Source organism: Cheilinus undulatus, linkage group 11, assembly GCF_018320785.1.
Source record: "Cheilinus undulatus linkage group 11, ASM1832078v1, whole genome shotgun sequence".
Classification (NCBI taxonomy): Eukaryota; Metazoa; Chordata; class Actinopteri; order Labriformes; family Labridae; genus Cheilinus; species Cheilinus undulatus.
Window position 1 is genome coordinate 28,399,656 of NC_054875.1, and position 19,232 is coordinate 28,418,887.

Consider the following 19,232-nt stretch of genomic DNA (forward strand, 5'->3'; position numbering starts at 1 on the left):
GGTCCAGGGATGGTTATGGAAAACACAAGACAATTCTCTCTCTCTTTTGCAGAGCTGATGACAACATTTTCTGCCTGATCAGCCTCTTCCCGACACGTCGTCTGTATCTCATTTATCTTCTCTCTCTCTGGCTCCATTCTTCCTCCTCACCCTCTCTTCCTCCATGTCCTTATCAATTTCTGGCATAGGAATTGAAACCCTGAGGCATTTGAGTGACGCCTCCAGCATCCTTGCTCCTATATTCTCCCTCTCGCACATCCTCTGCACCCTCCTCGTTCTCTTTTACACTTCGTCCTTCCTCCTTGGACCTCAAGTACATGCCATTATTCATGTTCAGCCTGTGCACACATACACAGCACACCTCTATAAATACACACACCATTGCTCTACATAAAACAACTGCAGGACATATAGTAGAAACAAACACATTTCTTAAACAGGGAACAATTTAGAATTGTGTAGTCCAAACAAAATATGCAGTAATACCAGAGGGGGGCAGTATCACAAGGATCAAGGGAATTTGCTTGTACTAAAAGGTCTCTATTTCTTTAACATGATCTTATTCCTGTGGTGACTTAACATTCAGTCTTTAGCACAAGTTAAATGGCAGTTAGCAATAAAGAGAATTAATTTGATTGGCCAAGCAGGGATGAGTAAAAATAAGATGTTAGAGGTTGCATTTGTTCTTATCTAGTTGCTAAAAGCACATTTTACAAAGGCTTTTATTTTAACATACACTATATGGACAAAAGTATTCAGACACCTGACCATTACACAAACATGGACTATAATGTAATATTCAAATACATGCCCTAATATGGGGGTGGCCCTCTTTTGCAGCTGCAAAATCAGGTCCAGATAAACATCTGGAAACTTGATTTGTGCCCAGATATCAGTATCCACAGACTAGGAAACAGTTTGGATCTCTGTTGAGTCCAAATATTCCCAGTTTAAGCAGATATTAGTCCGTTTTTCTCCCGTTTTTGCCCGCTCCTCACTTCCGCATTTTGCAGCCCTGAGCTGAGCAGCTGTGAGGCTGCACTGATGTAACGTCAGTGCAACCCCCTCTTGTTGTGTGTGTAGTTCCACTTTTTTTGGTACAGATAGGAAAGATTGGTACCCCTACGGAAGGGTGCCAAAAAGTGGGACAGTATGGGGCAGTTTTTTCTGACTCTTTCCAACTTTTGCTCTATGGAAATGCAAATAAATGTGTGCCTTTCTGCACTGAACTGAGCCGGACCACTTGGTGGAAACGACCTATTTGTGTAATACCGCATGCCTTTGCCCAGTTCAATGTGAGAGTGAGAAAATATTAAAGAGCTGTAAATGTTATCACATCTGTTATTGTGCTACCAGGCAGCAACAAGACAGACTATCAGTCATAAATAAGAAACTGCAGAATGATGGTAGAGTCAACATATTAAGAGGCAGATGTACTGTAGGCTCAGTACTGTTTTTACAAACAAGTGGAGGCGTTAAAGACTTTAAAATATTGCTACTCAAACAAGATACTTTTGAGCATAACTCTATCCAACACTTGACCCTGAGACCATGCTTCTTGTAAACTGCATGCTTCACATTTTTAACCTGTTGAGATTACATATTGGTGCACAGGCCCAACTGGACCTGGAGAAACACACAGTCTCTTCAGGGGAATCTCAACCACACACACAAGAGATGTGTCCTGGTACATCCAAGCTCTAGATGCAACAACAGATTTTCTGTAATCAACTGACCACTGCTCCTGTTTTCAAAGCTAGAACAAGTTCTGATGTCATTCAGAACCATGTTCTTCAGCAATGAACAACATTACTGTCATGATGTTCTGGAAGAAATGATCATTTCTCTGATGTACCTGCAGTTTATCAGCCTATATCAGCTGTAAATATAAATAGTGTGGAGTTTAAGCGGAGCTTAGTACCTCAGACCTACCTTCATATCTTTCCCCATTCTACTTTAATAAATAATTTACACTGGAGAAGGATGTTTGTTGTGCTATTTCAAGCACTTTGTCAGTTACCTCAGTGAACCTTCCAGCATTAAACCTGTTATTTAATACAAATAGCAAAGTTTAAACATAATGAGAAAGGATCACATTTTATTTAGTGCTCTACAGAGCCCACAGTCTGTCAGTAGGTTGTTGCAGTGAATAAACACTTTTTGAAATAGAAAAAAAAAAGTTATCTAACTTATATATCAATTTTAGTTTTTCTTTCTTCCTAAGAAAGATCTCTAAACATGTTATGGCTGCTTTTATTTCATAAGGCTGTCTAATGAAAGTAATTCAGAAACTATTCAGACCCCCCTCACCTTTTTCAATTTAGTTATGTTGCAGCCAGATGATACAGTAAAAAATATTTTTTATTCTAATGCATCTACACTCTGTACCCCATCATGACAAAATAAAAACAGAATTTTTGAATTTTTTTACAAATTTATTTAAAGTAAAAAAAAATCACTCTGGAATAGGTATTAAAGGATTACTTCAACATTTTGGAAAATTCGCCCATTGCCATAATTCTGTGTCAGTAATAGGTTCGTTTCCTTTAGTTGTCGGTTCAAGCTGTTTCTAGATCTGGGGGGACAGTTAAACCAGCTGCACCGCTAACCTATGTTAGCAGACAGAATTTATGCTTTTCCCCATCAAACTCAGCAAATACACAATCCAACAACTCCAAAATGCTCTTGTGGACAAGTTGTAACCTGTACATTCACCACGCTATGAAATAACAACGTATAGTTATGTAACATTACGACACATGAAGCAAATACTCTGAACTATTTCTTAAATGAACCACTGGGCAGAGTGACACAGTGCAGCAGCCATGTCTGGAGTGTAGTTCCGATGAGTTTGATGAGGGAAAGCATAAATTCCATCTGCTAACATAAGTTAGCGGTGCAGCTGGTTAACGGTCCCTCCAGATCTAGAAACAGCTTGCACCGACAACTAAAGGAAATGGGCCTACTACTAAGACTATAGGAATTATGGCAATTGGCGAATTTGCCAAAGTGTTGAGGTATCCCTTTAAGAACCTTTGTAACAACCTTGAAATTTAGCTCAGGCTCCTATTATTATTTGGATATTTTCTGAGATGTTTCTACACCTTGACTTTAGTCCACCTGTCATATATCAAATTGATTGGACATGATTTGGAAAGGCAAGCATCTCTCTACAGAAGGCCTTACATGAAAGCCCAAAAAAGTTTGCGAAAAAGTCTCCAAATTATGTCTAATAAATGTATTTGACCACAGGTGGACTGTTAATCAAGGTATAGAAACATCTCTGCAATGATCAGGAGAAATGGGCACCTGAGCTGATTTTCAGTACTTATGTCAATGTCATATTTCGGTTTTAATTTGTAATAAATCTGCTTTCATCTTGTCATGATAGGGTACCGAGTGTAGTTAAATAAGAATACTTTTTTTCTGGCTGTAGCATCAGGCTGTAATAAAGAATAATTGAAAATGTGAAGGGGGTCTGAATACTTTCTGAATGTACTGTATTATAAAGAGGTAATAAATACTATATGATGAGAAATGTGAGAAAAAGGCAAAAAAAAAAAAAGCAACAATTGTTGTTGGTCATTAGCTACACTTCATGGAAGCGTAGCTCATGCAACCAACATGAAAAGAAGCGTTCTCAACATTACTGTATTGAATGTCACTGCATCCAAAAATGTCAGCAAGATAAAGCATCAAATTCTATCTTTCCTCAGAATATACTGAAGGATTAACGCTTTAAAAAAACTGATCTTCAAATGAGTTAGACAGCTGTGAAGCGAATCCTCACCTCTCCCTTCATGTCAATAATCTCAAGTGTCTGCTTTAGACCTTAACTAACCAAACACACTCATGCAGAAAAGCTCTCACACCCTACATGTCAATAAGACTGTGCTTAATTATAAGACCGTTTGTATAAACACACAGCCATATTTGACAGCAGCTAAGATCTAATGATCTGGCTAGCATAGCTGAGTAAATATGTTAGATCTTTAGCAGACTTAGTACTTAACACATTTGGAAAACATGTTTAATCTAGCGAGGAATGAGGTGTGTATAAAATAAATATTTGGGAGGGCTTTAGGTGTGCACTTTATGTGCTCCACGTGATGCAAGCAATGTTTCCTCTTGGCCTCACGCTTAAAACTAAAGTCATGCAGATAGTTAATTGCAGTTTTTATGGCATTGACACTGTATTGATGTCGCATCCTTGAGCTTAAGAAGTCAAGGACAAAAGCTTGCCACTCAGCCCTCTGCCCATCACTGTCTCTTTGTATGCACTACTGTCTACATCAAAGATTGCTCTCATGCTCTGCAGCAACCTCTGTGCAGCTTTTTTTAACTTATTCCTTGTTCTGAAACACTTTTTTCATCACATTTGTTCAATGAAATTATATTTTTTTCACCGTAAATCCTACAGTCTGCCTCCAGACCAGTGAGACAATAAAAATCAAAGTGCATATGACATCCCAGAGGAATACACAAGCACAAAAAGGAACGCACTCAGGAGGCTGAAGGGAGGGGGAATTTAGACTGCGGTAATTACCTCTAAACCTTTTATCTGCATCTAAGGAATCTTATTATTCAATTACTGGAACCATAGTGCCTACTGTCAGCTACTGGCTCTGAGCATGCTGGTCCCAACGCCTTCCCCTACCCCTCCCAGACCTATAGAGCTCTGAAAACCACCAGCATTCTTTCGCTACATGTTTGCCCCAAGCTAAAGCTAATGTTACAGCAACATGCACAAAAAGCTTACAACTACATAAAAGGAGTCCACTCCATTGTTCTTTTCAAATCCAATCTGGGAGTGAGCGAAGAGGCTTGGCTCGAGTAAATGGACGGCCAAGGGAGTGTACAGGGAGTGAGGGAGAGGGGCAGCGGCGATTAATGCTGTTAATGCAGCACATTAAATCCCTGGCACAGATAAGGGCAGTGCACAGTAAGAGAGATAAGGGGGGTCTTTAAAAAACCTTTTTGTCTTTTATCTTCGCCCTGTTCTGGTGTTATCTGGAGGTTAAATATAGAGTTATGATGTATGTATGTGGAGCGACATGGACAGAGGAGAGTGAAAAGAATGAGAGGAGACATCTGTGGCTGTGTCAGAAATAGCAGCTTGAGTAAAAGAGTGGGAAGCTTTCAGCAGACTCTTTTCTCTGGGCGAAAGAGACAGCAGGGCCCAGTAATCCTCAGCAGCGCAAGTACAGATTTTCAGACGGAGGAAAAGATGAGGTAGCGGTAAAGGGAGAAATAAGTACAGTGTGCAGAGAGTGGGTGTTGGCCCTGTTAGCAACAGATGGACCACAAACCTGTAAAAGCTCTCAGGCAACTGGCAACAGGCCAGACACCTCTAACATACACACATAACCTCGCAGTTAAGTAGACAGATGAAAGGGAAATTTTATTGAATCCTCCATCAGATGCAGAGAGTAAGTTTGAGAAAGGCAGAAAAAAAGGCTGGACGGTTTCTTTAGTGCAGCAGGAAAGGAGATTGCATCATCATGTGGCTCTATTAAAGACTGCGACGTGCTCCGACTGCTGAGTGGCACACAGTGAGTCAGCGCGAAGGACCAGTGAGAAATACACACACGAACACAGTGTACCTCTTAACATTTCAAACTACACCTTATCACCGTTTTAATAATAGAGGAGCTTCTGCTTTAGCTTCAGCTTCTGTAATGTCCTTTTTAGGGCTTTTGTGTGCTCAAGGACAGATGTGGATTACACAGAATGAAGTCACTGCCAGACCGACTGTTTTACAACTGATACCAAGTCTTGCACATGACTTTTGTTATACAGTTTAGCCTACACTTTCTCTATCAGGCAGGCTGCATATTTGTAATCACTTAACATGTTTAGAACCATTCAAACATGCTTGTATGATCAAGTGATGTGCATTGATTTTGTCCTGGACAGTCTTCTACAGATTTGTTGTCAGTTTTGTCACGATACCACAAATGTAAACTATGAAACTATACAGTTAAATGTTTGACGATTAATATATAAAAGCCTTGTATGACTGCCAATCTCATAGTCAAACACCTACTTATGAAACAAGCATCATTCTATTCCAGCTTCATGGAGGTTCACAGTGTCCATTTTTAAAGACACTTTGCTGCCATCTTGCACTGTTTCCCACATAACAACACTATGCTTGGGTGTTAGGGATTGCCTTCCCACAATGCCCCATTCTGTGGAATATTTTCTATTTTGGTCTTTTGATAGTATTCATCAACAGTTCGCTGTGTAAAGACACCCAGATAACATCACTCACCTTTTAAAACATTTCACTCCATAGTCCATCATCATAGCAAGAGAGCTGCATGTGTGAATGCTTATTATTGATGAGGTAATGTATTGCAACCATCATCCTAGAGTGCAGCAGTACAGCATAATATAAGCTGATGAAAAACGTTGAAATGACAACATACAATGCTTCATTTCTAACATGAGATGTGGCATTGATATATCTATAGCACACGCAGATGGCAATCACATAAAAAAAAGTCTGAAAGCATACATAGGTGGCTACAAATACGCTATATGGACAAAAATTGGCCACGCCTGTTAATTATTGAATTCGGAGGTTTCAAGACCTGTTGCCACAGGTGTATAAAATCAAGCCCCTAGCCATGCAGTCTCCATTTGCAAACATTTGTGATACCAAATGGGTTGTTCTGAAGAGCTCAGTGACTTCAAGCATGGTACAGAGTTGGATGCCACCTTTGCAATAAAAAATTGCATCCCTGCTGGATGTTCCCCAGTCAATTATTAATGAAAGTATCAGAAAGTGAAAGCTTTCAGGAAAAACAGAAACTCAACCATGAAGTGGGAGGCCTTTTGAAATCACAGAGCAAGGCCAATGACTGCTAAAGCCCATGGTGCTTAAAAGTCGCCAACGCTCTGCTTATTCCACAGCTAAAGAGTTCTGAACTTCCTCTGGCATTCATGTAAACACAAAAACTGTGCAGTGAACAGTGGAGCAGTGTCCACCAGACTGTGGAGCAGTAGAAACATAATCTGTGGGTGACGAATCACGCTTCTCTGACTGGCAGTCAGATGGGTGAGTCTGGGTTTGGCAGATTACCTACCTGACTGCATTGAGCCAACTGTGAAGTTTGGTGGAGGAGGAATAATGGTATGGGGCTGTTATTCAGGGTTTTGGCCCCTTATCTTTAGTGAAGGGCAATCTTAATGTGTCAGTCTACTAAGACATTTTGGGCAATGCTATGCTTTAAACTTTGCGTCAACAGTTTGAGGAAGGCCCTTTTCTATTACAACATTACTGTGCCCCAGCACACAAAGTAAGGACTATGAAGACATGGTTTGATGAGCTTGGTGTGGAAGGACATGACTGGTCCGCACAGAGCCCTTAACTCAACCCCATCTAGCCCCTTTGGGATAAGCTGGAACAGAGATTATGAGCCGAGCCTTCTGGTCCAACATCAGTGCCTGACTTTATAATTTCTCTACAGAATGAATAAGTACAAAAATCCCACAGAAAAACTCCAAAATCTTGTCCCTGGTAGGCCTTCTTACATTATGTTTTCAACCATAGTTCGAGAAATATATGTACATCTAATCCTGACAATCTCAGAGCAGATGAGGCCCCTTGCCCTAATTGAGATTGTTGGTCCACCCCCCACCACCACCCCCACCCCAGAACCACTGCACTAGGGCAAAATCTTACCAATCAGATTTGTCCCTGTAAATCCTCAGTCAGGGGCAATGCTAATACCAGTAAAGATCACACAGTACTGAAAGCTCTTTGGATGGAACTACAACTAATTATTGTAGCAAACCTTGGCATGCTGTATAAATCACACAAATATGGTGGCAATGTTAAAGTACCTTAGTGCCTACTAATCTATGAGTTTCTCTTGAGCATTAAAATATCTTTAAGGTTAGTAGTTTTTTTTTTCAAAGTGTTAGCACTTTGAAACTATAAGTAATTTGAAAAAAGTGAGCTTGTTAGAAATTAGCTGTTAACTTGATTATCCAAAATAGCTATTTCAGCTCTATTTTTCTGAGTTGGTGGAACACACTTTTAGTTTTAAGTAAACAGTTCTCAATCTAAGTATTTCCTGTCATTGTATTAATAGTATAAAACAATAATCCCTTAATCTGATGAGGTTCCCAAGATGCCTTTGGGCTTTGGACACGTTTGTACCATGCATTTTCACAGCTTAAACTTAAAAATGTAACTCAATATAAATGTAAAAGTAAAACTGAGTTGATAACTTCATATCAACTTATCATGGTTTACAGTTTTGTTGTCATTTGGTGCAATCAAAATAAAAATGAGTGGAATGAAAAATGATTTAGGCCAATTCTGTTTAAACAGCAATATACTCTTGTTTCTCTCATAAAGTGTAGAGAATATTTTTGGAAGCAAAAATAAATAAAACTATATTCAATCCTTTATGCAGTTAACCATTTGTCTTTACATGGATCATGTTAAGTTTTATTAATCCATTATTACATCCCCAGCTAGCAGGATTGTAGTGAACTATACAGTCCAGATACAAGCCTAGCTCTCCTGCCAGCGAGAGTTCAATGGACGTTCAATGGAGTCCCTCTGTGGTCCATGTGCAACTTACTCAGGGGATATGAAGCACAAAGCTAAGACGACTCCTGAAGGAGCTATTGTTGAACTAACACTCCCCTAACTCTCTGTTGCTCCTTCTTTTTATCTATACATTTCATTTCTCTCTCTTCATCGCTCACTCCCTTGTAATCAATCTCTTACCATTTTCTCTGACTCTCACCTCACTCCATCCTCGTCTTTATTTTCTCCCCGTGTCTCCTACCCATCTCTCCTGATATAAGCCGTTCTGTTGCACTAGGAAATGAGATTATGGGGATCCATATATACACAGACCACACGTTCCATTACATAATGCAGACAGACAGATGGAAAAAGTGGTTTTATGAGCATGTGGGTGGTGTGAGCATTGTGCATATGCGTGTGTTTGTGTACGTTGGATTAAGGTCATTAGAGTTTTACCCTCCAGATTTGTCGTAGCTGTTGGGAGGATAGCCAAGTTGTGTCAGTAAACACCGTTTTACACTCACACTCAAAAATGCCTGCATGCACTAATCAACACACACATCCCTTTATGCTTGCAGAAAAATTAAATATACATGGCATCAGTGTGTGGATTAGTCTCTCACCCAGAGATGGCAGTATTGCTCCAGGTTGCGCTATAAAACTTTTAATATTGTACACAAGCTCAGATGACTATTTGGTCATTCTGTCAATGCACAAATACTAAACTACAGAAGATGTGAAATTATAGAAAATGCTGCCGCAAGAAAATAACAAAGGTCAAAGTAGTGTTAATTTTGGAAGGTATTTTTCATTTTAGTTTTAGTCTTTAAATGAAATGTCATTATGTTTTTTTCACATTTTAGTCATTTCTATCCTTTTCAGTTTTAGTCTAATTTTAGTTGACGAAAACTCAAAACATTTTAGTCTAGTTTTAGTCCATAAAAAGTCCTCACATTTTGGTCTTTACTTTTAGTCCAAGTATTTATTTTCTTGCCTAAATTTGGTACCAAATTATGGTAGCATGTTCTCTGCACCCTGCCAGACCTGGGGTCCCTGCTTTCTAAAGCTGAGAGGCAGAAGAGCTACAGATGCATTTGAAGGATTTACCCACAGTGGAGAAATATCACAGACTTTGAATGTCTGACAAAAACTACATTACATTTTAGTCTAGTTTCAAAAAAATTAAAAAGTAAACTTAGATTTTGTCAGTTCTAGTCATCCCAGATATATTTTTGTTAGTTTTAGTCTAGTTTTTGTCATGGAAAACAAAAAGGCTGTCGATCAATAGTTTTAGTCATAGTTTTAGTTGACAAATTTAACACTGGGTCAAAGAGGAGAGAAATAATAAAGAAACAGCCTGGATGAATGTGAGTAATTGCTTTAGTGGTAAACCTTGTATCCATTCAGGATGCAGAGATTATGGATTTTGATCACACAATAATGAGTCTCAGATATAATCTCACTTTTACAATTCCACAGTTTTTGTATTAAATTCTGAATTGTAAAATATAAAATCACATGACCATGGTATGGTATGTCCATTCAAGGTTGATCTAAGTACAATTTGGAGGTCAACAGTACAGGGTCTTATACAGCATATATATAGACTGATGAAGTCTGTCACACACTAAAATATTTTAAATCATAATCAATTTTAAAATTTAAGACCTCACATGACGATAACTAATTAAAGATTCAACTGCTTTGTTTTTACATATTTCATTGTGCAGCAAGATGACCAACACAGTACACCACAGACTAATTTATTCACTTACAGCCAGTCTCCACTCTCAAACCCCAAATCTTGCACAGTTGAACACAACTTTAGAGTAAACAAGCTAAATGTGGCTAACTGCTTCATTCATTGAAGTAGCAATGCAGCTCCACCCTTGTCAGTTTGATCATGGCATGTGTTACAGAACACACTGTTGGTATGACTGCATGTTGTTCCTTGTCCTGTGTGTCCCTTCTCCCCTCCTGTTGTCCTCTGCTCAGCCCTGGTGAAACCACTGATTGCTCATTAAGGTGTACTTCGCCTCAGTGCTAAAAATCCCAGTTCTGGCCTCAGAGGCCAAAAGCTTTAGGAGTGGGGACTTCTGCGTGTTGCCTCTCAGTCAGGGGTTTGTGTTTCATAGTGTTTTCTTATTTAAGGTTGGCCACACACTCAAAAATGTTCAAATCTTGAATTTTTTTTTAATGTGGGAGACCACAGACATGACAACAAACGATTTTTCATCTTATAATCCACAGACCTGCCGACCTGCCAACGACCTCACAGTGAAGATTTCACAGAATCTCATGTGATCAAATGTGACTTAATAAGAATAAACATGGACGACTATTAATATCTAGCTTGCTGTCCCTTCACCACAGGCTGTCCTGGCATGTGTTACAGATGCAGCAAAAATTATAAAACAAGGGAAAGGATGAATGAAATCCAGGCTGGAATTAAGGTAAAGTTGTATGTTTGTGAGCGGTGAAAACATCCCCCTACATATGTAACAACACTACTCGATTGGCTCACACTCATTGGTTATTGTGGGTGTTCCATCTGAGGCATTATGACCTAGAATCATAACTATCAAATGTGTTTGATATTTATGATGCTAGGAGCAGTAAAATAATCAGGTCAGGTCAGAGCTAAAACATCAGCTAGAAAACATCACAGGGTAAGCTACACTACAGTCATATTAAGTCATATTGTGGTTAGTTGTTTGCCCCATTGGGCCATCTTTAACCTGACATGCAAGATAAGTGTTCCATGTATTCATTACATAAGATATATTTCACATTTCTCTGGAAAATCTTCTATACAAAGCGTTTGAGAAGGGCACATCTATTCACAAATTCTCTGAGGATGACTGGACGAAAGTATGTCTGTAAAATTCATTACAAGCTAATCAGAGCAACAAGACAAAATGAGCTAGTAGACATGTGCAGCTCTGGTACTAACCTGAGCTCCTCACGTTAGCGCTGCCATAGTTTATGAATGGCAGAGTTTGTTTGTGGCTAAAACGTAGGCAAAGCCGGTCGGGAGATGTAAAATAGCATCTTCTCTGCAAGGAAAGGCTTTCAGTGATATATCTAAGCTCATTACTGAGGCTGTAGTAGCAATCATATACACCAGTTTATGTTACAATCCATCCAAAATGATCGCAAACTCATGCCTAAACAGGTCAGAAGAAGAGTGGAAACATCTCCACAACGAGAAGCTTCCAGTGTTGCTCTTTGCTCTTTATTTCACAAAGAAATGTGGTCCAGTAGCAAACTGCTTCACCACTGACAGCCATTGCTATCAGCTTCCAATACAACTAAAACCAGCATACAGCCTCCATCTTGTTCTCCTCAAACAACACTGATTGGTCAGATCCGTCAGACCTGGCACAAATGTTATAGATTGGAGCTTTGCAAGATGGATTTGCATGATGGCAGACATGGAGTCTGCTTCGCAAAATTGGACTACCTAAGGGTCAGGCCTAATAAATGCGGGCTCATCTGGGATTAAAGGATATTCTTCAAACTTGGCACAAATGTCCACTGTGACTCAAGGATAAACTGACTAAATTTTGGAGGTCTAAGGTCAAGGTCACTTTGACCTCAAATCTTGCAGGCACAATATTTCAAGAATGACCAGCAATTGGACTCAAGAGTGAACTGATTAGATTTTAGATTTATATGCATCAATTTCATCTTCATACATGTAACTTCCTCTGCACTGTAGAGTTAATTCTTAAATCACCAACACCACTGAAGAGATTAGATTTCCTTTAGTCACACTAGCACAGAAACCCCCTTAGCCCTTGTTCTTGACCTACCACTTTACTTTTACTGTCAATTGTATATTGTATAGAGGCATTCAACCCTCAGGCTGTGTTCTAGTTTTAAGGCTGTTTTATAACCTGATTTTAAATATCTCCTTGGAAGGATTAATTTAGATAATTACTTTCAGAAAAATGGACATTTCCTCAAAATGGTTTTACAGTACTTTGGCATTCTCACCAATCAAGCACTCAGTTAACGGTACGTGTGGTTGAGTGAATACTTCACTATGTCATGTTTGTGTGTGTTTGTACCCAGAGATCCAGTCCTGTGCAGGCTCAGGTATGCTCTGTCTCTTTCCAGCCCCCCACCCGGCTCTCTGCGTAGGGCGGTGCGGCCAAGATGACCAGCATATTGACGCAGGAAGGAGGGAGCGCTGTGTGAGGCGGGAGGGTGCAGGGAGCACACCACCATCGGCTCTGAGACGCACAATGCAGGAGGAGAGCAAGGGGGAGGCAAGAGAGGGAAGGGGGGGAGAGAAAAGCGTGCAAGAGAAGGCCAGAAGGGAGTGATGAGAAAACAGGTTGACACAGATGGGAGGAAATAGAGGGACAACAGGAAAGGAAGAAGGAGGAAGAAGATGAAGGGTTGAAGAATAGAAATAGGAAGAATTTGTTGAAGAGAAAGAGGGGGGAAGGAGAAAGACGGCAAAAGGTCACAAGGAGAGGTAGCAGAACACATACAGTTCAATAAGAAGTAGCAGAAGTTAAAAAGGTAGGATTTTGTACTGCTGCTGGACTTGTGTTAGTAGAGGAACAGTTGTGGCTCAAAGTATTAGAAACAGGAAGGTTATTTGTGAAATATGAGGCAGGCAAGGTGGAAAACGTGTTTGGTGAGAGAGACAGAGACTGAATATTTCTCAGAAAATTACAAAAAGAGAGATGTGCATGACAAATACAAGCAGGAACACGGACTGAAATATGGTTGGCACAAGGATGGCTCAGTTGGAGGAGGCCCTCATACAAAGGCTATAGTCCTCAGTGCACTGGGTGCAGGTCTGACTACTTTGATGCATGCCTGTCCCACTTTCTTTTCCCCATACTTTCTCTTTTTAGCTGTTCTTTCATTAAGGCATAAAGGCCCCAAGTTAATATTAAATTAAAAAGGACTTTCTCCTAAAGAATCCAGAAGTTAAAATTTTAGCTGCTAGATAAAGCAAGTTGATCCCCTATCCGACCTCTCACCTGCCATGAACATCCTGTCAGCAGGCATCATCACCTTTTTTTCACAATCAGTAGTATTACAGAATCCTTTCTGCAGTGTGGGGGATGCCTACATGCCATAACCCTTCTCTTTCAAATAATCTTCCTTTTTTTTCCTTATTACACTTTAAATTCAACCATGATCAATGTGTTTGACCCAATTATTAGGGTCAAACACAGTATTATAAGCCAAAAGACAAAACAGGACTGCTGGTCTATGCTCAGCTCTAAATTGCTTCAAATTAGCACCTTGAAAAATGGGGAGACTATTTTTCTTATAGCTCATTTGTTCATACTGACAAAATGGTGTATAAGAACGTCAAGGTCCGGAGGGCGTTTCAGCAAGAGAGGAGAACTGAAGAGATGCTCAGAACAAGATGTAGAGCAGTGGTTAAAGTTTAATGCCCCTCTCCTCATCCTCTACATCACTTCCTCCATCCCCATCCCTCTCTTTCTTCCACCTCTGTGCATTCACTATAAAATGAACCGACATAGCTTTTGCTATTAAAAACTAAAGAGACATTTTTTAAAATATAGTGAAGGGGGAAAAGATGACCCATATGAAATTAATTTCATGTATGTTTTCGTATCAATGTTATCACTCCTTGTATCCAAACCAAAGCATTTTTCCAACAACACAGAACAGCTTTATTTGAATGCTGACACATTTCTAGCGTTTCTACTTTATTTTTGTCTTTCCACTGTCTTGTTGTGAAAAACAAGTGTCTGATGATGACAAAGCACCCTCCCCCTCTCTATTTTCTGGTCTAATTTTGTTTTAATCCGGAAAGAGACACAAACACACATTCAGGCCAGGAGAGTATACACAAACATTGCATTTGAACCAGGTGAGGTCTGTATTTTTCTCCACTAAAGAAAATGTAATCCTGGAAGACGCCCAGCAGATGGCAGTCAGAGTTTCTAAGAATGACATTGCTTTTTGCACTTTCCTTTCACTGAAGTGAATGCAGAAATGACTTTACATTTCCTTTAAGTCTTGTTGAGGACCTAGTGAACAGAGAAGTGATGGCAATGAAGCAGATGACAAGGTTAACAAGGTGGCTCCAGTGGGTTGTAAAACTTAGGTGATACTGAAACAAGTCTGAGATGCTTGCACAAATGTGTGTTATGCCATGAAGCAGTTCAGTGTAGATGGGAGACATAAAGGAGGACAGTGCAATACATGCTGCTATTATTTTGCATAACATTTCTGTATCTTCTGGAATGATCAGTTATGACCTCTATTGTAAATCCCCCTGCCTACTTACAATATTATTTGCACAGCGCCACATCAGTCAGTGCTTCTTTGTATTCTGAGAAAACTCTAAATTAATGCATAAGGTCATGAGCTGCTATGAAAACTGCTCCTCAGTAACGTTATAGGCCTGCTCCTGCATGGTTAGACACCAGCTATAACAGATGTTAGAGTCAAACTCATCACTGTGTGACTCCAAGAAGGGTTATGGAGAGGCCATGATCACTTCTCATGACTGTGTTAATACACAGCAATTTGTGTCTTTTTAAAAGCTTTCTCTTTCTAAACTGAGACACTGTATTTACATGCAGTATGTAGATATGGTACAGTACATAAAGTGTAAAATATTTGCAAGTTCGTCATCTCTAACAATCTAAATAGGTCCTCTCATGCAGTCTATGAGTCCACGTAGTGCTACGTGCTAAGACACTTAGGAGTACCTGTGTGTGGGTGCATTTGTTCACACGTCTCACCATTGTCCCTGGCAGCGGATGGCTCATCCAAGGCCATCTGTTCTGCCAGTTCTGACAGCGAGTCGTCAACCGGCCGAGCGCTACGTAGAGACATAGACAGCCTCCGCTTGATTATCTTCATCCTGTCCATCTTCTCAACAGCACCACCGGGGCCCACGGGCCTAAAGGGGGAGACACAAATCACCACATCATTATAATCACTGTCAGCAGCAAGTGCATCCCAGTCATCATAATCATGGCCATTTAGCATTTCACAAGGGTACCATTTTCCTCTGACGTCATGCTCACAGTAGGAGGCTTAAGTGTCGTTATATCAAAGTGCTGGGTCTTTCTATTTAAAGTTCAATTTTGTGAATTTTATCTTTACACTTAATTTGAAAGCATTTGGTAACATGCGAATAGTGAAAACCATGAGGGACACTGGGCTATGATACTACTAAAAACAAAACTTGTAATTTCCCAACCCATTAGCTACTGTATAAGACAATAGTTTACGGTAACATTGAGAACTTCCAGCAGTATGACTTAGTTTTATTCACAATCTTCCTGTTTGCTAGGTTTTAAGTGATTTGTTTATGCTAAGTCTGTTACCTTTTTCATTGGCTATAAACACTTTCAAAATGTAATGTTAGAATTAAGCTAATTTTGCATTACCTGTTGAGCTGACATTCAGAACCTTCCTGACAAATTGCCAAATAGCTATTGAATATGTTCCTTTAAGCCAGCATACATTGAGGATTTGAGGATAATAAGGTAGCAGCTAAGAGCAGGGTTTGGTTTTATTGGAAGTTGATAACAACGGCTGCCCCGGGGTAAAGTTTAGCTCCGATGTAGCTATGGAAAAACATCAGTTTGACCTGACCTGGACCACATTTCTTTTTGCTCTTCTCTCGACCCGCTTTGGCATGAATTTGTATAAGTTATATGCTGGGTTTGGTTATACTGTAAGCCAGGATATTCAATGGCTGCAACCAGTGTAGCGTTTAGCTCAGATGTACCTATAGTATAGTAGCAGCACTTTAATCAAAACTGGACCACATTTCTTTGTTAAAACAAGAGCAGCGAGCCACAATGAAAGCTTTCTTGGCTGAGAAGATACATTTCCCTACTGGCCTCGGTATGAGTTTTATCCACCATCAAGCACCAATGTTTAGTAACTATGGAGAGTTACTGGCCCTCTTGTAACTCTTGGTTCTGACAAGGGCTGGGCAATTAATTGAAAATAAGATTAAATCGCAATATGGCCTGCTGCAATTTTTCAAATTGCAAGAGGTGCAATTTTTCTTTGACCTGAAATTTGGTCAGAACACCAGTTTTAAACTCCTTCTTTGCAGCAGAGATGTTATGCAGGAAATATGCAATAATTCTGTGCCGTTTTTTTAGAATAGTCTACAAAAATCCTTCTTTCTTCATTTTTGTACATTTTTCTTATCAAATATAAGAATGACAAAACCCCTTCAATGCAATAATTCATATCTTATTTTCAATACAAGTCAAAATCATCAGAATTAGACACTTTAAAAGAATTGTTCAGCCCATGTTTAGGAATTAAAGAAAGTTAAGGAATAATAGCATATCAAATCGCAATTGCAATATTGGAGGAAAAAAATCACAATTAGATTATTTTCAAAAATCGTTCAGCCCTAGTTCTGACGAGTGTTGTGCATGCCTTCTACCTTATTTTGTCTTGTTGCTCTGACTGGCCCTTAACAAATGTGATGAACAGAATGTTCGTCCAGTCACCTTCCAAGAGTTTTTTCAAAAAGTCCTGCCCCTCCCAAACACTTCTCAGGTGAATGTGAGATATATGAAACAGTCTATCTGGTGTGTCAGCTTAACAAGTACATTTCCTACCATAGCATAAGAAACTTTAAAAAGGAATTTTAGGGGGCGCACTAAGGTGCTACCCATGTACGTGGGCGGCCCGGGTTCAAATCTGACCTGTGGCCCTTTACCACATGTCTCTACCGTTTCCGTTACTATGTACTCCATGGAATGAAGGAACGAAAAGCCCAAAAATAATTCTCCAAAAAAAAAAAAAAGAAAGAAAAAAAAAAGGTATTTTAGCATTCAGCGTGCATTCACAGTCTTTCAGTAGCATCGAGTAAAAGGGTTACATCACCATTTAGACAATTTACATCTTATATTACAGATAGGAAGCTGTCCAATAGGCAGCTAGTAAAAAATGAAATAACACATATCAAATGGGAATGTTAGCATTAAGCTACATTAGATGACAATGTCTGGCTGTAAATAAATCAAATACAAGCTGATGCTGACATTCAGCCATTTCCAAGCTTAAGTAAAGTCAGATGTTACTGTTCAGCCTCTTTCCATCTCATATTATGGCTAAGAAGCTAGGTCTGTTATCACCAATACTTCCAAGTCAAACAAAAGTTTAGAAATGGTAATGTCAGTGTTAAGTAGTTCAATAGTTGATGCCTAGCTTTAGCTAACAGTTCAAATAGATGTTTTAACATGAAATAGGGCCCGATGCCCCAGCAGATTTTGATTTTCTTTGTCTTATCAGTGGTTGATAAATACAAGAAGGCTTAAATGATTATGAGGTGTCATGTTTCCTGTGTAAGTCAACTTACAAACTGGAAAACAGCTGTATCATTTTCATACCACTAAGCTTCCAATCATAAAAGTGGTGTCAGAGGAAAGTGGGCAAAATTTAAATATGGTCGAATTTCATCACTAAACAAGATACATCAGGAACCACTGCCCTGTTAATCTTCACTGCACATTGAAACTCCTGAAGTGCAGCCATGCTGTATTTACTACAGTTCTTTGGTCTCTCGATGATTGTGTTTGCTCATGCAGTGTGTGTTCACATTGTCATGTATCCCAAGAGCAAACACTGCAGAATAAACCACACAGAATGAGAGAGCAGACCCACAGAGACAAACAGAAAGAGAGAGAAAGGGGGCAACAAACAAAAAAAAAGTACAAAAAAATATGGAAATGGCTGACAGTGCAGCTCTCCAGAGGTTTCAGATGGGGGCAGTTCTCCTGGGCGAGTTGTGAGGGTCATCAAATGGCTAACTGATTGCCAGGGCACATCAATTAGCCACTTCTGACACAGATATTCATCAAGTAGAGGCCTACACATTTTTATAAGATTTACTGTTGGATGTTTATGCCTTGATTCAGACAGAGTCGGAAAATGAGTAGAGAGAGAATGGGGAATGACACATAGGAAAGGAGCTACAGTCCAGATTTGAGGACAACAGCTCTGAACATGCAGTGTTGGGTAGTAAGGCTACCAGCACCACCCACTGCACTCTTATGGCACAAGAAAACTCATTCTTATGAAAAAAACCTGTTTAAAAATACAGAATATTCTATCATTGGTAACAGTGAAGGTTAAGCTTCACATGTAACAAATGGAGAAAAACACTTGTTTTTCCAGCAGAGTGCTCTTCACATTCACTAATGAGCCACTTCTGTGTTGAATATTGCCTGTATCTGGTAATGTCAATGAGCTTTCAAAGTTACATATTGTTCAGAGAGCCTCCAGCAGACATTTAGCGTCTGTTTTATGTGTGTCTACAATATGTGCCTTCACTTGGATGTATCTGTGTTGCAGTCACTTTGTGTTGCTTTTATGCTCTGCTTTACTGGCCTGGAGGTAGATGGAGCGATGGCAGAGTATTTCTGTCCCCCTTCCACTTCCTGCTACTTTTATCAAACACATAGCTCGAGAGCTGACATGCACAAGCACACACAGGCACCCACTGCCTTTCTCTTTGTGTCCAACCTTGGAGGCTTTAACAAAAGCCATTCATCCTTTCAGGCTCTCCGTCTTTCAGGCCTGTTAGAGACAGCCTTTGCTCTGAGGGAGTTCAAACCCAGCGATCCTTACTCAGGAAGACCAGCTTTTTTTTTTTCCACCAGAAGATGTGCTTAGGCGAGTATCAATCGCTAAC

At 39.7% G+C, this 19,232-nt stretch overlaps 1 protein-coding gene across 4 annotated transcripts in view; it reads right to left on the reverse strand.

Annotated features, from left to right (window-relative positions):
* LOC121517481 (cyclin-dependent kinase 17-like) overlaps positions 1-19,232 on the reverse strand; it is a 70,745-nt gene that overhangs the window by 43,455 nt on the left and 8,058 nt on the right. For 2 of the 4 annotated variants that reach the window (XM_041799285.1, XM_041799286.1), the window contains exons 2-3: positions 15,301-15,461; positions 12,625-12,789 (exon numbers count right to left, since the gene is read on the reverse strand). In XM_041799285.1, coding sequence (XP_041655219.1) covers positions 12,625-12,789; positions 15,301-15,430 — 295 coding nt within the window. In that variant the 5' untranslated portion in view covers positions 15,431-15,461. The remainder of the gene's footprint in view (positions 1-12,624; positions 12,790-15,300; positions 15,462-19,232) is intronic. The other 2 variants (XM_041799288.1, XM_041799289.1) reach the window with 1 other exon arrangement.